This window comes from Octopus sinensis, linkage group LG1 (genome assembly GCF_006345805.1).
Source record: "Octopus sinensis linkage group LG1, ASM634580v1, whole genome shotgun sequence".
Lineage (NCBI taxonomy): Eukaryota > Metazoa > Mollusca > Cephalopoda > Octopoda > Octopodidae > Octopus > Octopus sinensis.
The window spans coordinates 130283917-130308033 of NC_042997.1; the positions used below are offsets into that span (position 1 = coordinate 130283917).

Genomic DNA, 24117 nt, shown 5'->3' on the forward strand with positions numbered 1-24117 from the left:
GTTATAGAGAAGAAATTATTGAAATTAATCATTAGTCGTTTTGCCCCATTTTAGACATGTTTTGAAAATGGAAAATCTAAGAAAATTGTCAAGATGTTACATTAAATGTAACAGTACAATCTCTCTCTCTCTCTCATACACACACCACTCCCCCCCCCCTTCACACACACACATATATATATATATGTGTAACCTGCGATTTTTAGTTTCATTTTATCAAATGCGTCCCAACGTTCAATGTCTTCCTCCTATAGAGGAAAGTCCACAAGCAAGGTAACTTGATTGCTATAGCAATATATGATCTGAGAATTTTACTTGTTTTCTTTACTCTTGTTTGTTTAAGCTCCTCGATATTGAATTAATAGATTATATATATATATAAACTTTCCTATTGAGGCACAGTAAAATCATATCACGCTCTTGATTGACATGGCAATTTGTGTATGATATGAGAATTTTACTTTGTTTAAAGCTCATAATTTTTGAATTGGTATAATTGAGGGTGTTATATATATATATATCAAAACTTTTCTATGAGGCACGATATAATCATATCGAATTAATCACGCTCACATACGTGTTTATATTTTGTGCTTACTTCGAGAGCTTAGGTTTAGATTTTGTTTACTTCCGTATTGTGCAAGCATGTTCACTTGTTTTTTGTATTTATATATTCAGCACAAAATGCAACAAAAACACTGCTTTTAATGTATCAACACAGAATATAACACTCAAAACATAACTCTCCTGTAAAGGCAAAGAAATGAATGTGCTTTTGAAATGCTTCTAATTTATCTTTTAAAAAAGAAAAAAAAAATGAACGTAGAATCTTTGGCGGAATTCTGGTTTAAGCACGGTTGTAAAATTTTTTATTTTTTGTGATTTTCCGAAAATTCTTGCTAATTTTCGTTCTACACGTCGGAATTCACGATTATAAAGAAAAAAAATATTCTGAATTTTTTACCCACCGCTCATAAATCCTAAAATTTCCACTCTTTTTCAATTTATTTTTTAAAATCAGTTTGAAAGGGTCTAATGCACTTTCGCACCTCACCTTGAAAAATGCATTTTTTTGAAAAAAATTTTTTAACCCCCCCCCAATTTAAATTTTAGATTTTGTTTACTTTAAAGAGATCGTAGCGAATTGACGAACGAATGCAAATCGAAATTGAATATAGACAAAAACATTAATGTGAAATGAATTTGCGTTTTACTTGTGTTTGCCTTAAATAATCGTAAATATTATGTAAATTAAATATACATCATTTTATGAGAAACAAACATTAATATTTAATAATTAATGTTATGAAGTTTAATAAGAGATTCAAATTTCACCTCCTCCCCCCAATTTTAAACTTTGAACTTTTTCAATGGGAGTGGGAAATGGTGGGGGTAATTTTTTTTTTTGCATATTCGTAATTTCCGATATTTAAAACGTAGGAATCTAGAAAAATTTGTTTCAAAAAGATGCCTTTTTCAAGAAGAGGTGCGAAACTGCATTAGCCCCGTTTGAAATACGGACAGTACGAATTTTTAAAACTTAAATCCCAGCAGTGGACCATCCTTGGGTGCATCAACGTTCCATTAAATGTGTTTATGGGTAGAAAAATATTGAAAAACTTCAATATATGTTAGAGTCACAAAGAAACGAGGACGGTATCAGGTGGTCGTGAGATGCACTAAAACAGCTAAATCGCCCTTAAATCATACCAAAATTCAAAATTACCCCGAACCTTTTTTTTTTTAAACCTCCGTATGACATCACATCAAACGTATTTATTGCACCCTGACAAAAAATCGCCAAACTTCCCTTTTACTATTTGCTCCATTATTTTTTGTTCAAATTAGACGATTAATACATTGTGTTTAAAATACTGAGTTGTTTCATATTTACAAGAATTACTTAATATCAACATGACGCTAAAAAAAATCAGGTAAGTTAATCTGTTAAGATATTCGTGTATCTTATCTGTTGGAATTTAGTTAAACGAGAGATTAGCAAGAGGCAATTCTCCGACGAAGATTTAAATTAGTCTAAGGGCCATTTCATACATGTGGTACAGGCATTACGTATGAGTTTCAACAGTCTTAACAAGTTTCAACTCGAAGCGTGCGCAGGTGACAGTTTTGCACACTTGCAATGGCCTGCAGGCAGAAAACGGAGGACTGGGTGGGATAAGGGTAGTAATTTTTTAGGTTACTGAAATGTACTTCTGTAATTTCATTCACATTAAGAATCTTTATAGAAATATACTATACTTGTACACCTGTCCTCACTTAGTTTTAACTCCCTAAGTGTCAGATCTGAGAGGCCACTTCAAATAAAGCACCAACCTGAGATGTTATAAATAAGCATTGCATTTTGTAATAAAACTGATTTATTTTATCTTAAAGTATTATTGAATGGATTTCACTGTTTTGGTACTTAATCGTCTCTGGAAGTATGTATGTCATAATTTCATAATTATCTTTGATTGGATTTAAACTGTTTTGTAACGATTTATAACTTAATATTGTCTGATTTCCGAGTCGTCCGACATAGCATTCTCAATAATGCAAACTTTTAAATTAAATTTTACAGTTTCGTAGGTGTTAATGACATTTGTAGTCATTAAATTATGAAAAAAAAAAGAAGAAAAAAACAAACAAACAAAAAAAAAAAGTTCATGCCGTTTGAAAATTTTGGATAGCTACTCAAGTGTAACTCCATCCCAGCTTTGATTCCTCATAAATTTCAGAATAACGGATATTTTTTAATGAATTTTTTCTACTAATACCCTTCAGATTGTGTAGGAATTTATCGGAATTTAATTTAAAAACCAAGGGGGGGGGTGTAGGCGAGATAGTTCATGTACCTCGCTCCCTCCCCAACCCCAACAAATTCTGATGCAATCGTGATCTATACCATCTGGAAAAGTATTTGTAGGAAATTTCATTAAAAAAATATCAATTTTTTTATTAGAAAGTTATGAGGGAACAATATCGGTCGAGGGAGGACACTTGTAGTTGCGCCAATATTTTTTTCATCGTACCTTCCAGTTTCCTGTTGATAATATCAATAAGAATATGTCATAAATATTTTTTTACATTGTGCATTGATCACGAGCAAGTTATCAAATGATTATAAGGGTATTGATTTCCACTTTTTTTTTCGGATATCCCATATCCTTATTAAGGATGGGCTGCTCGACCTGAAGAAAATTCGGTAAAAATTTTACCGAAAATTCTAACTAGGCCCTATCTGCAAAATCATGCGCTGTTTAATCTTGATATGAAGTCACCAATATGCATTATTGAGATGGCTTGTATTGCCATCAGTTATAAAGCCTCGATTTCTCCGCTTCACACACACACACTTAATTTCACAATGGAAAAATAAATAGGTTGACTGGTTTTTTTGTAAATGCAAAAATATGCATTATTGATAAAGTTACGAAGAAACAAAGTTCTGGGATGGAGAAAGAGCGCTAAACTGTAATTGGCATTCTTTCGATAAAGATATGACATGAACGAAAGAATGCCAAATCATTTAGAGAAATAGCGTTAAAAATTAGCTTTATGAAATAGCTGAAAAAATTTTTTAAAGTGAAGTTTCTTAACACTAAAACCTTGCTCTCTTAATAATGAATGCATTTTTTAAGATGCTCGAAGCAATTGGCCAACTATTTTCCATTTGAGAATTATCTGTTTTGGAGATGTCGAGTCTGCGAAAATTTCTTTTCTTCTTTTCCTTTTAAGAAAATAGAAAATTATTAAAGTTAATGATAAACATCAGGTCTTCATTAATGTAATTTATAGTAATTTTTACTAAAAATATATTTAAAAAAATTACGTGAAAGTGAAAGTTTAAAAAAATTTTTTTTACAAAAACGGGTTTTTCCCAAAAAGAAAAATCTAGAAAAGGTGTTGGCTTTCTACTATGAAATATCCAGTGTTACGTTGTCATTATGGCTGTTAGATCTATCAAATATATTTCTGATCAACGTACATGGAATACGATTAACTGCAAGTACACGAAGCAATTAATTTTTCTGCAAAACTATAGCCTACATTGCCTTCGACATTTTTTTCTCCCAGAGAAGACGTAAATATTTTTGAAACCTAGGAAACAGATTCTACTCTGAACGAGGTAAGCATAGTTGTCCTTCGATTTATATGGATGATTGATTCCACGAGTAAATCAAAAAGCGTATGAGACGAAGGAGATCCGTTTTTAATGATATTAAAAGAACAAAATTTAAGCAATAGTTTATTGAAATAGATATAATATGGCGCACACACAGGATATGATTACAATATCTGTTTGTGTGTGTGTGTGCATATATTTATAGGTACAGTATTATGTTAGTATCCATACAGTGGAACGTCGGTTTACGAATTTTATTCATTCCTGAGGGCCGTTCGTCACCCGAAATGTTCGTAAACCGATTTTTTTCGTGATGAAAGGAGTTTGCAAACGGCGATTTCATTGTATAAATATTCCATTTCTCTCTCTTCTCCCCACTCTCACTCTTCTTTTTTATTCCCTTTTCAACATACTTGAAGCAGTTGATCTGTGTAACTTTATGCAATGAAGTATTCCCTGACGAAGTTGTGGTTCAGCATCCAACCGCACTTTGAATAACTGCAATGGTGAAACGTACGTAGGGAATAATTGTTATAAACTGTATCTTGTATTCATCATGATTATATATATAGGAGAGGAAAAAATAATAAGGCAGAATGCTAAACTGAAAGTAAATTTTAATAAAAATGGGTGTATGAAAAATTAAAAAAAGAAATATATATGTCTGTAAGTGTAATATGTGACAATTATTTGGTAGCCATGATAAAACTCCGAGTTTCGGATGCCGAGGTGTCTTACCATTTTTATCTATATATATATATAATCAACCCCATTGTTAATGTATATGTAGTTGATAATGCTTATTACACTAGCGCTGCTATATATATATATATATATATATATATATAGACTTTTACGGGAAGAGAGGTGACTACTACTCCCCTTGTGGCAGTATAATTAGTATGTACTTTATGGCGAAAGTAAAGAATGCGTGCACCCGATGTTTAGAGTTAGGATTAGGGTTTTTGTTTCGCCGAAAACGGTTGGTGTACGTATTCTTTACCTCCGTTGTACTTTACAACAAAGTATTGAGTAATTCATCAGTTTAATGTAATATCTATATATATAAAACTCTAGTTGTGTGAGTGTCTGTCCCCTTCGATTTAGATTCCTAACTCCTCCCACATTTTGCGGTGCAGTTTAACCAAATTCGGGTATCTTATAGTCGTGATTCATATCGAGCCCGTCTGACTATTAGCGCGCGTCAACGATGAGTCTACGATTTTAAAAATAATTTAACATCATTTTTTATTCCATTTTAATGCATAAAATGCATCGTATGTCGATGGCGGCGGAGTTGGCGTCCACGCTCACAGCTGCACCTGTTTGCTTCTCCCCCTTCCCTCCCTCGTGAAGCTGTGGGGAAGGGAGTGTAAAGAAATCAACGTCGTAATGCGTTGTGAAGGAAACCAGCGTTCTTTTAGAACAACGACTTCATGGCTTGAAGACACCAAAACAAAAATGGCTAAGAAAGCCCGAATTTATAAGGGAAGTAACTCTCTAAAAATGCTTATATAGTTATTTCCCTTACAAACCCGAGCAACGCCGGGCGATACTGCTAGTCTTTATATATAAAAGTAAGGTTGTGTGTCTGTCTACTCCGATTTAGATTCCTAACTACTCCCACATTTTGCGGTGCAGTTTAACCAAAAGCGGGTATCTTATAGTCGTGATTCATATCGAGCCCTTCTGGGTATTAGCGCGCGTCTACGATGAGTCTACGATTTTAAAAATAATTTACCATTTTTTTCCCATTTTAATGCATATTTTTTTTAAATATAAGGGAAGTAACTCTCTAAAAATGTCTACGATGAGTCAACGATTTAAAAAAAAATTACCATCATTTTTTTTCCATTTTTAATGCATATTTTTGCTATTTTTTGGCTATAACTCTAAAAATGCTTTGTAGTTATTTCCCTTACAAACCCGAGCGATACTGCTAGTTGTTTATAACTCGACATAGCTCTGAATGCTATACTTATGCCAGAAACATGTAAGCCAATGAAGTTGGATGCTTAATTTCTATTCCCTCATCATTCAATAAATGCATATAACGCTCTATACTCGCCTCACTCTTTATTCTGAAGGATATATATGTTGAGTTTTAACTACAGTTGGTTAGTATCCATAATGCCTGAACAAAATCGTGTGTATATTATGTGCGTGTGTGTCTGATTTAAAAAAAAAATATTGTTTGTAATTGTTCCAACAGTTTATAATAAACTGTTTAGTAGCTTCTATAGGAAGTCGATTTATAAACCATTTCTAAAAATCTACTCTATTGGCAATTGACACTTGTTCAATTTCAAATGCATTTTAAATATAATCAACTTAAACGTTAGTGATAATTCTATATGCATAAAGTACTAAAAATAAATCGACAAAATCCAAAATCATTGATTTCAATCGTGAAGTCGAGGATCGTGTAAACTGAGGAACAGTTGTAGTTTCATATCCATGGGGCCCTGGAAACGAGGAAGTGCCATTATTTATTAAATTGGCACAAAAAGCTTTGGAGTTATTGGAGAGTGGTCAACTATGAAATCAGGTATAACTACACAAGTCTCCTCCCCATCTTTGTTCCTCATAATTTTCTGGAAAATCGATATTTTGTAATGAAATTTTTTGTAAATACCTTTCAAGATGGTATAGATTTCGATCATCGGAATTTGTTACGAAATGTATTTTTCAGGAGTTTGGACGAGTTTCCGGTTATGCACACCTCTCGGCTTTATTTTCTCATACGTTTTGATGATATAGAATTACACTTATGTTTAAAAAATTACTTTTTTTAAGGATTATTCCACTCTTCAGGAATTTATCGTATGAATATATAAATAAATAAAAGAAAATTTCCTGGTTTTTGCCATTCAAAACACTATACCTACAAATTCCGCCAATTAAAGAAAAAGAAAATACCAATATCGCTATAAAATTTGATTTTATTAAAATATTTCATTTAACTAATTCTAGAAGGGTCTTCTGTCGACCAAAACCTTGTGAATGGATTGGTAGACAGAAGCTGAAAGAAGTACGTCATCTATATATCTCAACCAATCAACATGTAACTCCCTTAATGTCCTTCCGCCCTGATAATATTTCACTCAAGATATTCAAAATGCAAACTTATTTTATTTTATGTTTTGTAATTTGTTTTTTTTTTAGTGTAAACTGAAACAATTGTAGGCAATGTTAATAAATTAATTTATATTCATTATATCTCTCCATTTCCTTACTTAATAAAATATATATAGTGTGTGTGTATGTATGTATGTTTCTTTGTGTCTATGTTTTCCCCTACTCCACCAGTTGATAACCAGTGCTGGTGTGTTTACGTCCCTGTAACTTAACAGTTCGGCAAAAGAGACCGATAGAACAAGTACCAGGCTTTAAGAAAAAATAAGTACTAAACATTTTTCAAGGCGGTGCCCCAGCATGGCCAGTCTAGACTGAAACAGATAAGACAAAAGAAAACATGAAGAAACCTATTTTTTCTCTTTTTCTCGTATTAAATCCTAATATGACCATAATCTACACCATCTGAAGGGTATTTGTAGAGAATTTCATTAAAAAAAATATCCTTCCTTCTGGAAGTTATAAAGAAACGAGTCAGGTGGGTATGTACACCCCAACAATAAAGCTGATTCTAACAGAATTACTAATCACTGATCCGACCTTGTTAAAAAAGAAAGAAAGAAAAAAACCTTACAATAAGGGGGAACAATCAATAATTATGAACGGTTTGAAATAACTTAAGACAGCTTTGTAATAGGAAGTCGGGTTACTTTTCGTGTCATAATGTAATCTCAGTAGTGTTTTAAATTGATTTGATAAACGCTTCACTATATATTTACCTTTAGCAGTTGAAACATGTTACAAACTAACCTAAATTCTGCTCATACCTAAACACTGCTTTGCGCCCATGCTCCTAAAAAAAATTATATATGTAATTGTAAAGCAATGGCTTTTTTTTTTTTGCTACCATAAAACTCTGCTAAGTGTATTACGGGTTTATTAGGTCCATACTGTCCTTAGCGTGTGTTAGCAGTGCTTAAATTTCATTTATATAGATTGTATAAAAGCACCAGGCGTATTATAAAATACTATCTGTGTTGTTTTCATCGCATGAAACAATTCAGTAGCTCATTATTCATTAAACAATATTTATCTCTCACCTGATTGAGTACTTCTTTTTGTTGATCTCACCTTCACGGAAGTGTGTGTGTGAAATATATATATATATATACATATATATATATATATATATATGTACATCTAATATAGGATAAAATTTTTTGAAAAAAAATTTATCAATGGCCAGCATATTAAAAAATACCTTTAAAGGTTAAATTTATAAATAACTTATAAAATATAATATATATATATCTAGTGCCTGATCAATTGGTGTTTTTGAATGGCCAATGTGTGTTTTCCATGCTGTAATTGTTATGTATATTGTTACGTAATCTTTCGAACTTTGTACATATAAGACGATGTCAGACGGAAAGTAAATTATTGAAAAATTAAGGTAAACTTAATGATCACTAATCTTCGACAATAATCACCATCGTGTAAAACGTTTGATTGATTATTTTAAAAAAATTAATTATCTGAAATATAATTATACAGTATAGCAATGTATTACACGCACACACATATATTTTTGTCTATACTTGCGCATGTATGTATATCTTTATCTCCACGCATGTCGACTCAACATTTTTTATCCTCTGCTTACCTAATTAGATCGCTTAAACCACATTTATCAATTTACATATACTGATGATTTAATGCAGAATAAAACTAGTGGTTATGCAAATATTTTGTGATATATCTTTTACGGACAATTCACGAGCGGCAAGTTTTTTGTTTCAGAATTTTCAGTCTATTTCTCTCTCTCTCTCACCTGTGTGTGTTTATCCCCTTCACCGCTTGACAATTGGTATTGGTTTATTTACATTCCCACATAACTTAGCGGTTCGGCAAAAGTGATGATGAAATAAGTACCATGCTTTAAAAAATAAGTACTAGGGTCGATTTGTTCGACTATAAAAGCACTTCAAGTCGTTGCCCAAGCATAGTCGCAGGCTAATAACTGAAACCAGTAAATGAGGAAAACGGGTGGTTATGTATCTTTTACGAACAGTTCATGAACTACAATATTTCGAAAATGTTTAATACATAAAGCGCGACGGGCCACGATCGTGGCCGTCAGGTACAGGTCGACAGGCCACGATCGTGGCACACAGATAGATGCATTTAGTTTATGGCCGTTTGTTAGGGGTCTAATGTCACTCAAACGCTCCGATAGCCTTCGACTAACACTATCTCCTCCGAGACCCTGCGGCGAAAGTTGACCAAAATTGAGAGTATGATAGAAGAAGGCTTGCTCTTCCTTCCGTAGAAGAAAAATTCAAATCGGACCATGTTAAGACCAAAAATTATTTACATCAAAAGGATGCATTTTTTCTATGAAAATCCCTATTTTTTACGATTTTTTAAACTGTTGTGTCGCCATTTTTCGGTGTATTTCAACCAGAAAAATGTTCACTTGAAGAGAATAACAAGCTACATAATGCAAAATTTTTACTTTTCAAAAATTCCAATTCTAAAGGGTCGAAACAAACCCGAGCAACGCCGGGTGATACTGTTAGTAAAATATATGACGTGATTAACAATGAGCAACAATTCACAAATTTACGTTTTGACACGAATTAATTTTGCAGGTATTATTATTAATCTACTAATCCACCCAAAAAAAAAAGCTGCTAATGGCTACTGGGGCAGTCATCAATCATTTTGAAAGATAAAAAAAAAACGTTTTAACTTGTTTTATAGTTGACTGTCGTGAATACATGATTTCCAGCCAGGCTTTAAATGATATAGATATGGTTAATATTGATCGATTGGATTGGATTGAGCATGTTCAATCCACTACAGTGTGAGTGTCTCTGCACATTCCTTCCACCAACCACAGTCTGATGTGTAGGCCATGAATTTGAGCTTCAGATCATACTGGTTCGACTGGCCAGGCAGAGATATGCATTTTTTTTTAAGGTTTATTGCTTCCAGGAGTAAAGTCAGGATTCTTGATAGTCAATGGTCGACTGAAGTCTGGAAATGATACCCTAAAAAGCCACCGTTGTCCGTTCGTGCACTCTGATCACTCGAGAATAAAGGGAGATAATAGATATCTGCTAGAGGAGTTCAATTAAGGAAGTACTGGTTTGGGGGAATTTGATATTGTCTGTATTGGGAAGCTCGTCAGACGGTAAACCGAAGCATTATGGTCAATGTATTTCTTTAAAACATCCTAAGTACATGTGATGAATTTATTTATATCATGTTCTATTTAAAATTATTTACACACACCTGACAAATGCAACACGTATGTCATATCGTCAGTGTCAATCGATCTCCAGGTATTATATCACACACCTTCAACGAAGCACTCGATCAAGCTTTAGTTCCGTGTTCAATGCAGTATTCTGCGAACGATACTGGTCATCTCTTTTTATCCCCTTCCCTTTTTTTTTTTTAATGTTCCCAAAAGAAACATGATTACATTCTTTTCCAGAATTCTCTTAACCCAACAGTTGTGACAATAAATTTCAAATTAAACCCAGTGGTTGAAAACGTAATTTTCCTTTTACCCAGTAATTTTTTCCCTTGATGTGCAGAAAACTAGTGATTTTTTTTTTTTATGATTCAGGTCTGGTCTTTATTACCCACCCCCCAATCTTTTCTGCATATGATATTTATTACCGTACTCTTTGTAAACTGTCTCATTCCTATGTTACATTACATTTTAAATGCCTCGTTATCAGTAATTATTTTTTTGAAAAGTTATTTATTTTCCCCATAAATGGGACGATTTTATATCTTGTCAAAACTATTGATAATAGTTGTATAACAAGCTACTTGACAGAAAGTAGTTTAGAGCAATGAGATTTATTTTCAGTCCATAAACTGTGGCAGTATTTTAGATAATCTGTATTGGTACTAACAAGCAGGGTTGCAAATTTTTCATATTCTGATCGTTTTCAGATGTGAAAAACAACGGGGGGGCCTTTTGATAATAATGAAAAATTTAAGTTTTACTAATTAGCCAATTAAGTTCTCAGACCAAATCGATTTCTTATCTGTTTTTGAATACTGCATAATCGTCGACTATTTTTTTTCTTTTTGATGTATATATTTACATATTCTTTCGTAAATAAATTTTGTATAATAGAATTGTTTCTTTTATGTGACTTCCATTGTACGCATCGCAGTCTGTTCCATCACCACACAAAAATCACAAGGGAGAAAAAAGGTTGAGAAAAACTATAAAAACTCTGTAACTTGACAATTAAAACATTGAGATATTTTTAGCCATAGAACACATCTTATATTCTAAAATCAGATAATAATTCTGGAAATATATTAAATTTAGTTTTTTTTTTCCCCTCAAACAAATCAGTACGCGTTTCTGGTGATAACCAGTTCTTAAAGATCTAGGTAAATTGATGATTTTTGATACAATGGAAAAGACATTAGAACTAATTCTATTAACGACCATATTTTAATTGCTCAGATTCTGACAAAATTTATTTTGATAAAGCTTTTTGCTCAATTCGAATGAAAAAAAAATCGTTGAGTCTGCTTGCTTTCCCACAGTTTTTCTTTAAGAACTTAAAGATTGAATTTTCGAAACTATCTAAAATTATTATTCACATGCAAAACAGTCTGGAAATTTATTTTAATCTTTCTCCTTCAGACAAAAAGGTGTCCCTACAAGAGATTTAAAACAAAAAAGATTAAAAAACTATCGACCTATTAACTTACTATGTAATGCTAATTAAATAAAATCGATAATTAAAGACTGATTGATAGACTATTTCTCGACATTTTGGTTTAATGCAGAGATATACGCTACTAATACCAAAGATTGTCCTTTTTTGTCTTAAAGAGACATACAGTTCAGATTTTTATATATAAAAAAAGGATCCACGCCTCCTTGTGAAATTTTAGTTTGTTTCAATGAATGGGCGAAATATTTAAATAATAAAGTTTAAGTAATACATAATATTACATCCGTCTCATGTGACAGGTGTAATGGTAAATATTTACTGGAAAAGGGCACGGAATTGGCAGGCAGAAATGTAAACGATTAAATTTTTTTTAACAAAATATTCTTTCACAGCCCCCCCCCCCCAGTTCCTTGCCCGAAAGTCTGTCGATCATTACACCTGTCATACGGATGTAACAGTTTAGATTTACCGACATTCCTGAAGTACTGTTTAAGTGTTTTGAGTGATTAAAAACCAGTTTGTAAAAGGTGTGGCTGATAGGTGAATTACCGGAATTGGTTCCAATTTTATTTAAATAATAATTCTCAATTTGTCGAAGTAACAATTCCTTCAGAAACTTTATTTAATTATTTCCGGGTTGCCGCAAAGTGGTTCTATTTCAATTATTTCTATAAACTGCCCTTCACAAATTATTTCAAATTCTGAAAATGTTACATAGTTATGATACTAAATTGTTTTACTCAGTCTAGCCTTAAAATAAATCTTGAAATGTCACATTTCACTTCATCCCTTTATTTTCCTTCTCTTCAAGTATTCTTTTTGTTCGCATTTCTCACCCCTCTCTCGTTATATAATTGTTTTAAAACTTATCTCTCATGTTTCTTGTCACCGTCCACCCAGCATTCAACCGCTGTATTTTCGTATTATTATTGACATACATACAATATTATTCAATAGTATTCCGTTAAGGTCGATTTGTCTTTAATCCTTTCGCATTCAGTTGAACACTGCGGGCGATGTAACCGACTTGTCTTCTCCCCCGAAATTCCTGGCCTTGTGCTAAAATTTGAAACATCATTCATTAGTTTTATTTATTTATTTATTCGAATATCAGGGTTATGTAAACTGTTAGAATATAATTATTTTATACATTTTTTAAACGTTTCAGCCATGCGACTGCGGCCATGCTAGGGGATCATATTTTTAATATTCATTAAATATTTTATTTGTTTTTATAATTGTCACTAACGGTTTATATTGATACCAGCTTTCAAGCAATAATTTGAGAGGGAGTGGTGCCCAGGAGAGAGCTGAGAGTATGATACAGAGATGGCGTTGGAGATATACCGGGGGGGGGGGCTTACCTGCAGTGAACAGTGATGGGTGGGTGGGGTGCGAGGAGGATAATTAGTACAGAGGGGATACGGGATACTCTCTTTTACTTGTTCGAGTCATTTGACTGTGGCCATGCTGGAGCACCGCCTTTAGTCGAGCAAATCGATCCCAGGACTTATTCTCTGTACGCCTAGTACCTATTCTATCGGTCTCTTTTGCCGAACCGCTAAGTTACGGGGGACGTAAACACACCGGCATCGGTGTGTTCGGCAATGTTGGGGGTACAAACATACACACACACGCACGCACGCACGCACGCACACACACACACACACACACACAGACACACATATATACGACGGGCTTCTTTCAGTTTCCGTCTACCAAATCCACTCACAAGGCTTTGGTCGGCCCGAGGCTATAGAAGACACTTGCCCAAGATGCCACGCAACCATGTGGTTGGTAAGCAAGCTACTTACCACACAGCCACTCCTACAGACAGAGGTGTTCCATAACAGTGCGAGGGGAGTTGCTTAGAGTTGAGTGTAGCAAGTGATGGTGAGAGAATTTGGGGTGGTTGGGAGGTGGGGTATGGTAAGTATGTGAGGGCATGGGGAGTGTGCAGATAGGCATGCAAGGAAGAGTGGAGGGGCCTGCAGCAGGCAAGGTGCATGAGGAAGAGTGGAGTAGGGGAATGGTTCGTAACTGGTGGTAGGGGAGTGGCCCACAGCAGGTGGTGGGAGTGTTGGGAAGATGGGTTACTGAGAAGTTTTGACAGAGGACAGATTTTGAGTGTGTGGTGGGGGACATGGCCATAAAGGACATACCTGTATGTATGGATGGAATGCTGTGATTTTATTTAGCTTGAAGTGTCTTTTCAAGCACAGCAAATCGCCAGAAGTTATGATCCCTTGCAAATGTTTAATCACTGTCTTGAGAAGTTAAGGTTTTTGGGCAACACAAGTAACCACCTAATCTGTAAACGGAACAGTAAAATAAAGCAAAACTTTTCAAATTCCAGCAATGGAGTATAGTTTCCTTTCCTTGCTTGAAATCAATACTTTCCTTATAAGAAGAATTCTAATAATTAATAAAGAAAGAATGCATGCATACACATAAAAAAATATTTATATGCATGCAGTTAAACGTACATACACACATAAGCATATGTGTGTGCGTATATATATATATATATATATATATATATAAATTTTTATAATTATGAGTATAATTATAATTAGGGTTCAGCAAAAATTTGCTTCACCAGTCTGGGAGACTTTCTTATGGTAGAGAAATAGTTTTTTAACTATTTCTAAATTTCAGTATGTGGTGAAGCAAATTTTTGCTGAAACCTAATTATAATTATACTCATAATTATAAAAATTTTTGTTTAAGTTTACCGATAATGGTTCTTTTAACATACCGAGCTACTTGGTAAAATTATTATTTAATTAATTAATTTTACCCTTTATTATATATATATATATACATACATACACACACACATGCACTTAGTTACACATGTAGATGCTCATCATAATATACATACATAGCTACTTACACATGCACTATATGTATAGAGACAAATACACACTTGAAAACAATCACATAGAAGAGAGAGGAGCTTATGTAAATCTTTTGAACACATTTTTTGAATGTATTATACAGTAAAAATTTTATTTTCTATTGATAATAGCACTGTTGTTTCTGTATATGTTTGCATCGTCAAATAAATAAAACTATGTGTTATAGAACATCTAATTTAAGATGTTTTATATTTTACAATAAATTTGACTCTACTCTCAGTATTGAGTCACCCTATCAGTAAATATTCCATTGTTTTTCTTTTCTTAAACTTTCTCTAAAATAACAAAGTATATGAAATACATTCCAGCAAAAATTTTTGATTTATCATAATTACTATCAGGCTCAGTAAAAAGTAAGCAACATTTTGAAGCATGAAATTCACCACAATATATTCATTACAATCAACATGTTTTTGTCGAGTTACAAGTTTGTTTATTCTGGTAACATAAAAATCTGAAGTTTTGGAGCTGATGAACTCTTTGAATGCACTTTCAGCATTGGTCTGATTTTTCAACTCTTCTAACCGGAAACCATCAAGGTGCTTGAAAAAGTGGTGGGGAATAAGCTTGATGGAGAAGAACTTCATAGCCAAGTTCCCTCAACTTCTGGAGTGTCATTAGTGAAATGTGTGGTCGAGCATTGTCATGAAGAATGATTGGCCCTCTTCTGTTGACCAGTCTGTGATGGAGGAGTAGCTGTTTTTCATTCATTTTGGCAATTTCATGGCAATATGTTTCTGCAGTAATGGTTTTTCCAGGTTTTAAGAAGTTATAGTGGATGAGTCCAGCAGTACATCGCCAAACAGTCACCATAACCTTTTTGAAGAGCTCGGGTTTAGGGAAGGTTTTCAGTGCTTCATTTTGGTCCAACCACTGCAAAGAACATTTTTTATTATTGTACAGAATCCACTTTTCATTGCAAGTTACAATACGGTTGAGATATAGATTGGTCTGGTGATGGAGAAGAAGTAACGAGCAAATTTCATATCTGTACATTTTCTGATTTTCATTCAAACCGTGTGGTACTCATTTGTTGAGCTTTTTTGATTTTCCGATCGCATGCAAATAGTTGCAGGCAGTTTTCTGGCTAACTTGAAGTTCTTTTGCTAGCTTTCGAGTGATTTTATGTGGATCTTTCTCACTGACAGTCTTTAATTGACCATCGTCGATGACAGATGAGTTTCCACTATGCTCATGAGCTTCAAGGCTTAGGTCTCCACTGTGAAATCGTTTAAACCATTTTTAAGCTGACTACTCACTAGTCATTTCCTCACCAAACATTTCATTGATGTCACAAGCAGTTTCAACTGTTTTACACTTTTTTTTGAAGTTGAATAGCAAAATTGCCCAAATATCTGACAGTCCATTTCAGATTATTGTAACAATGATGAAAAAAATCGATGTCTGTATTAGACAATTGCAAAAAGATGTTTAAAAAAAATTCAAAACTCTGTAAAAATCCGGTACAAATTCTTTGTGGTTCAAAATGTTGCTTACTTTTTACTCAACCTGATAGATAACACCTAACTCTAGCATTCAGATTGCTCTGTCTTTCAGTGATGTAATTGTTTATCTTTAGAATGACATTGTAATGTAGGTGTGAGACTCGATCTGTTTGGCTTGAACATAAGATAAAATATTTTGGTCAGATATAGTTTAAATGTTAAAGGGTTAAATCCAACTCCGCTTATGGAGGGGAGGTAATCTCAGAATTCAAAAATTGATGTCCTGAAGAAAATGGAAAGGTTTCTGTTTGGAGATAAGCTTAACAGCTGTCATCAACTTGACAATTGTTTGACTTATACAAAACTGAGTAGAACACATTTATGGTGTATGTAATTAGCATAATTTAAACAAAATGAACTGAGAGAAATGATCAGTGTCCTTGTATCACCAGACAGTAAACCTCTCCTTTTCTTTAATGGCATGTCAACTTTGGAGAATCCTTGAATCTTTTGATTATCTCCCCTTCTCGTATGGCCTCTTGGTAATTATGACATATCATCTAGAGCAATGGTTCTCAATTTCTTGAAATACTAAAGAGTAAATTTATCCAATAAAATTGTCATTGGCTTCAGCCACTGCCTGGAATCTCCTGCAACTCTTCTGGATGATCTCCTTGTTTAAGTTGGTGAATGCTCCGATAATTCTTGCCTTCAGTTCATTTTTGGTGTTGCAAGGAGTTTTGTTGGTCTCTCATTCAACTGCACCCTACACATAATTATCAAGGTGGTTGCAGTCTGGGGAGTTAGGATGTTAGGGGTGATGTGGTTGCAGAAATTGTCTGACCGCCATGACTGAGTTCTTCTGCTTGTGTGGCATGGTGCAGAGTCCTGTTGCCAGACAAAGGGTCTTCCAGCAGCTATGCTCTTGACCCAGGGCAGCACTACCTTCTCTAGGCACTTGATGTAGGCTTCTGTGTTGAGTCTGGGGCTGTGTGGGAAGATGAATGGTGGCATAAAGTCACCATCACTAGTGATCACTCCAAACGCCGTGATGTTGACTGAATTTTTGATTTTTATCACTCTCGATACATGTTTTGTGGACACAAGAAGCCAACAGTTGTTCTGTGTTCACCATTTGATCCTGGCAGAAATTTTTCTCATCTGAGAAAAACCAAAGCATGTTCAGTTGGAGGGGATGCTTGAGTTTGTTCAAACACTTTGTAGCATGGTCTTTAATCTTGTTCTTGATGACTTGGGATAAAAATTGGCCCTTTCCCATTTTGGATGAAGAATACTGAATGTCTTCATGCACTACCTGCCTGATTAGAAACTCAGACACTCCTATGTCCCTGGCGATGGGCCTGATTGACTTGGAGGGATCATTGTCAATCATGGCTCTGATCTTGCCAACAAATTCAGGTGTTCTTTTCTTATCAGAATGACCAGAGTGAGTTTTCCAAGCTGCTGTACCTTTGTAATCACTATTAGACTCGTCCAACTCTTTCTGAATCCTCTGCACTGTCCTCAGATTGATATGCAAGCACTCTGAAATGTTGGAGCTTCTGGCATGCTGGGCAAAATGCTTAGCAGCATTTCTTCCAACTTAACAGTCTGAGTTGGGTTAACTTTGCCTTTCATCTTTTGGGGGTTGATAAAATAAGTATCAGTTGAACACTGGGGTCTGTGTTATCAACTTAGCCCCTTTTCCAAAATTGCTGGCCTTGTGCCAAAATTGCTGGCCTTGTGCCAAAATTGCTGGCCTTGTGCCAAAATTTGAAACAAGTATTTACTTTAATAATTTTCTTTCTGTTTCAGCATTATAGATAAACCAGGAGAGGAGAATATGGAAACTAAGTAAGTTTATTTTTTTTCTTTTGTATTTCCAATCAAAGTATTTTGTGATATTCTTTTGCTATTATGTTTTTTCATTCTCATCTGTAATGTTATATATAAGGTCTTAAAAGGTCTGGCTCTAATTAATTAATTAACCAAAGGAGAAGGGACAGTGTTGATGTCATTCACAGGACCTCTCAGATGGATGAGATCAATGGAGTTGATGTTTAGCTTGAACTTCTTTAAGTCAAACATCTGTCGGAAAAATGTGGAGGAAGAATTCCTAATAGTTGTGGCTCGAGGGAGTAATGATCAGGTAAACAGCTGGAGGGTGAAATAAAATAGAGATAACACAAAGATGAGTCCTTTTGGTATGTACAAGTGGATAAGGTATGCAATTAGCTTGTTCAGAGAAGCATATGCTGTTCTAGCTAAGGTAGAAGTTGTTGACAAAAGAAACAATACATCTGGGTGAGATGTGAATATTTGTCAGTCAGTTCTTTTGGATATAGTCCTCTGTGTATCAGAAGCACCGTCCCAGATTTATGAGCAATATTCCAATATGGATGACATTTAATTATTGTAAAAAGTCTGCAACTTATAAAGGATGAAGTATTTTCTGATCCTGAAGAAGAATCCTTGTGTTTAGAATGTATTGGGTCATCTCATAAATAATGCTGTTTTTTTAATTGCATGAACTAAAAGTCAGAGGGGGAAGGGATAAACTACCTGCATCAGCTGGCTATAAAAGCAGGTAGTAATTTTACCAGATTTTTGGGATTTGGCAGTGTTAGTATGAGTAGTTGCAGGTGATGTTGAGAACAATAATTTCTTCAGACATTAGGATTTTGGGTGTGTGTTTCTGATTTTGTTTGGCGTTTAAGTTTTTAGATTTCCCTATTGTGTTTTGGGTGTCTCTTGGAAGATAGAGGTTAAAATCAGTCTAGATGGAAAATGGGTAATTTTTTATTTGTGTTTGGCTCTATTGTGTGGTGAGAGATTGTTCAGAAATACCTGATAAGAGTTGTTGCTCAGTGTTGCAGCTTGGGTATATTGTTGTGACATAGTGTTGTGTGGCTGTTGTTGTTGTGACATAGTGTTGTGTGGCTGTTATTGTTGTTGTGACATAGTGTTGTGTGGCTGTTATTGTTGTTGTGACATAGTGTTGTGACTGTTATTGTTGTTGTGACATAGTGTTGTGTAGCCGGTATTGTTGTTGTTCCTGATGCCAATTACTCCAAAATGTTTTAGTATTTGTTTTGAGGTTTATATTGGCTACTAACACTTGTCACTTTTCTGTTTCTATGTGGTTTACTATTTTCTTTTGTCATTTCCTTGTTTAGTTATTTGATGCTGTTTTCTTTTAATTTCTGTTGTGAGGAAGATGGACAGACACACTTAGAAAGAAGATGCCGATCATCTGCTTAAGTATCTCAGGTGGATCAGAGATGACACATATTTGCTGAAAGGAGTAGTTAGCATAGAAGTAGTAGATCCTTGATTTAACCTACTAGTTGACTGGGACTACCTGGGAGTGCAGTGGTGGTGGTGGTGGTGGTGGGGGGGGGGCTGGCATTATGCTGTAGGATGGTGTGCTGTGGAAGCATTGGATAGGAAATAATGAGAGAAGCTGATGGAAATAGAGATGACGATAACTAAGTTAAAGGGTCAGGATATTTACAGAATTGGTATGTCAGGCAAGGATATAAGCAGGTGGTAAGGAGAATAACTGGCACCGACAATTAAGTCGCAAATGATTTGATCTCTGCACTAGCAGTGTTAAGTGTAGGAGGAGTTAGAGAGCCTACACTGTGTATATTGAAGTTATCAAAGATTATGATTTTAGAGAAATGAGTCAATTAGTAAACCACTTTGTAGTCATTTAAACTTGCTAGAAATTTCCTTGCAGCCAAATTTCCCTTAAATCACATCTTACTGTCTTAGAAAAGGACATGTTGCATGTTGTGATACTGGATTCTTATCTCATCATCATCATCTTTCCATGCTACCATGGGTTGGACGATTTTGACTGAGGGCTGGCGAACCAGATGGCTGCACCAGGCTCCAATCTTGATCTGGCAGAGTTTCTACAGCTTGATGCCCTTCCTAACGCCAACCACTCTGAGAGTGTAGTGGGTGCTTTTTACGTGCCACCGGCACGGGGGCCAGTCAGGCGGTACTGGCAATGACCTTGCTCGTAAGGCAATGCTGGTAACGATCACGCTCGAATGGTGCCCTTTTACGTGCCACCGGCATGGAAACAATAGATTAAAAAGGAAAAAAAGGTAGTTGGAATATCATTTGTTATAGGTCTGCTTGATCAAGGCCATCTTTAGGCTAACAACTTGAGAGAAAGAGGTGAGGCAAGTTAGATGTTTTCAGTGAGAGATGGAGGAAGACAAGGAATGGTAAAAAGAGACTTTGAGTTAGAGTAACTAGAAGTTACTTTGTATAGATGGGACATGGGTGGCAGAAGTAGATTTAATGTTATAATAGTCACTGCATTTAGAAATGAAGTTGAACTGTAAAGTATAGTTGAGACAGGAGATATGAGACGTAAGAGAAATAATAGATGTGAATTCTATGTAATTAGGAGGAGTATGGTTAAAGTGCATGGTTGTTGAGGTTTTCTTTTACGTGTTTAGACATCGTTGTAGAAAAAGTTAAATGTTGAGTGCAAAAGGTTTATGAGTTGCAGTTCACATAGTCCTTGTGGCTACATGTTCACTCATTCCTAAACACTCAGTAAAGTACAAGGGGAAGTCGAAAATTACCTACACTTTCACCATAACATATCTTTATTATTGTCACACTACCATCTGCGCATGAGTGCTTAAAGTTGGTACTATTGTGGTTACATGTTTGAAGCTTGAGCCTGATCTCGCCATTTTTCTTTCTGGTTTTATAGTGTAAGCATGGCCACTCCACTAGCAATGTTCACCAAAGAAGAACAAAGAGCAGCGATCTGATTTCTCTGGTTGGAAGGTGTGTCAGGTGCTGAAATTCATCAGAGGCTTTTAAGCACAGTATGGGGAAAGTTCACTACCACCTAGAAGTGTGTATGAGTGGATTGAGAAGTTTAAAAGTGGCCAGACAAGCATGATGCACAAAGAGGGAGCAGGATGCCTGTCAACCTCCACCACTGACAAGAAGATTCAGCAAGCTCGAGAGATGGTAATGGTGAGCCGGTTCACCATTACCATCTCTCAGGTCACTGCTCTTTGTTCTTCATTGGTGCACATTGCTAGTGGAGTGGCCATGCTTACACTGTAAAGCCAGAAAGAAAAATGGCACGATCAGGCTCAAACTTCAATCACATGATCACAATAGTACCAACTGTAAGCATGCATATGCAGAAAGTAGTGTGACAATAAAAGAGATATGTGATGACGGAAGTGCGGATAATTTTTGACTTCCCCTCATACATATACACAACAAGATAACTGTAGCATTAATAATCTTAGCCCCCAAATGCTCTGATAGAAATCACATCATCAGCTAAAGAGTTAAATAGAAATTCTTGTATTCTAACTCTACTTTTACCAGAACTAAGTGACACACAGGAAGTGACTGGACAGTAAAAGAAATGCAGTATGCTCCAGTTGCTATATACCGTTTCCCATCTGATAGACCATTGAGTGTTAGAATGAAATAATGCTATATTGTGTTTAAATGTTTTCTGTAATGTAGCTATTAGATACACAAAAGCTAAGCAGGCTATTAACCAATTACGTATTTCATAATTGATCATTGTTTTAGGAATTAGATTTAGATGAGTCGTTAAAAAATTTGGAGATTAGGATTAAAATCTAGATCACATTGCATTTTTTTGTCAACTTCTCCTATAGAATTATTTTGCTGAAAAATTAACCTTAGTTTTATATATATATATATATATATATATATATAAATATATATATCTTCAGTTCTACTCATCCTTGTACATTTAAAAAAGAAAAGAAATCAGTATAAAACACCCTAATGTTGAAAATATTGAATTTATTGCCTTTGGGTGGACAAATTAAATCTATTATAGACATTTGTCATCCATTGACTAGATGGTTTAAATGCCCTATTATCAACTTAAATATATTACTTAATTTGCCTTAGTATACTTTGCTGAAAAGTAATTATCAGTTACCATTCTGGGTTGTTATTAGAAAGAACTGTAAGGCAATGAGCTCACAGAATTGAAACCATTCTGGACTAAATGCTTAGTGGCATTTCTGCCAGCTTTACATTCTGAGTTCAAATGTCACCAAGGTTGACTGCCTTTCATTTTTTGAGGGTCAGGGCAGTTGAACACTGGGGTTATGTAACTAACTAGTAGCCCTTTCCCCAACAAATTTCAGGCCTTGTTGCTAAGGTTATTAGAAAACTGTAACACGATACACCAACCTTCCATTTGTCTTAATTTGTTGATTTATCTAATGTAAATTGTAAAATGTCAAACAGTTGTTCTCTTTGTTATAGGTGTCCAAGCCAAGAAGAAGGCCAGCAAATTGACACGAAGACTAAAGTAGCAGTAATCAGAGAGAATATGAAAAAAATGATATTAAATGGCTTCAGCATGGCAAACTTACATCACATTACTTTACAAATCTTGTATGTGTATTGTAAGTTGAATATGAAGTTTGAAAAACATGATTTTACTGATCTCATCATTAAAAATGGAGAAGTGAGTAGCTAGATCTCTTCTATTTTGTTTTACCATCCGTCTGTCTGTTTTGGAAATTAAGTTGAAAAACCAAAGGATATCACACGATGGCATCTATAAAAAAAAGTCTTCATTATAAATGCAACAATGAAATTATTCTTTTATCAAGCAAGAAACCACATGCTCCAAGTTCTTAATACAAGATAACTTATGTTTTACAGTCAATTATAGGAAGGTAACTACTGTCAAATAAACACAACAGAGCATCTTGAAAGGCTGGTAGATACTCAAGTGGTACAATATTGGATTAATTGGTAGAGATTAGTTAATCCTTCTGAGGTATGCCACATAATATAGTCTTCCAGTCATCTGAAATTTATATTACTAGCAGCATTACTTTTGCCTAAGTAATTCCTCCCTCAATATTTGTGAACCGTCAATAATGCATGTGTTTAGCATCACCAAACACTCTTAACAATGGATGCTTTATTAATAGCTATATTGCCTAAAAACAGCTTTGAATCAATTCTCAGGCACTGCACCTCTTTGTCACTTATAGTATCTACTTCCCAGCACCTCAGTGTTTCCAACTACTATCTCCCCCTCTTCCTCCTTATCCCTTTCATTACCATTGCCACGATTATTGTGAAGAATATTTCCAATAATATCGATTGGGTTGATTATTTCGATCAGTATTCAATTTTGTCTTTATACAATTTCTTATTCTCCCTTTTAGACGAAATAGTTTAATTTACTGTATCTTTACTCATACTTAAGTATCCAAATTATATACAAAAATACATTTGCCTCTGGTTAAAATAATTATTATATATGTTTAGTAGTAATCAATATTGATTCCTTTTTTTGTGAGATTTGAAGATGCAAATATGGTGTGTTGAAATTTTCAATGGATTTTACTTTGGAGCTGAATAAAATAACTTGATAAATTATTGGCTCATTATCAAAACACTGTTTGTACACCAGCAATTTGATGATTTATTTTCTAAGTTGCTAAAGATGGATCAACCTGACAGAATTGAAACTGGTCTGACTGATTCATTTTTGTGTATATCTGAAAATATTACATAAAAGAGACAAGAGGTTTCCATCTGTTTATTTCACACAATGTTGGTTCAAATCGATTGGTATATTATGTGGTGCTGTTTAGCATTAAAAAAATAATTTACTCTTTGTCTTCTGTGATTAAATTCTGGGATTTAAGAACCACGTATATTAGTGAAATGATTTAGAAATAGTGGTAATTTTTAACCCATTTGTTACCATTTTTCTGTTGGTACATGGTCCGTATGTCATTTAATTTTGAAAATAATAAATAATTTAT

General features: G+C 34.5%; 1 protein-coding gene across 1 annotated transcript in view; it reads left to right on the forward strand.

Annotated features, from left to right (window-relative positions):
• The first annotated feature begins 223 nt into the window (after nucleotides 1-223).
• Nucleotides 224-24117, forward strand: part of LOC115215038 (E3 ubiquitin-protein ligase RNF31) — a 69079-nt gene continuing 45185 nt past the window's right edge. The window contains exons 1-3 of the mRNA XM_029784175.2: nucleotides 224-273; nucleotides 18101-18139; nucleotides 22592-22796. Coding sequence (XP_029640035.1) covers nucleotides 18129-18139; nucleotides 22592-22796 — 216 coding nt within the window. The 5' untranslated portion in view covers nucleotides 224-273; nucleotides 18101-18128. The remainder of the gene's footprint in view (nucleotides 274-18100; nucleotides 18140-22591; nucleotides 22797-24117) is intronic.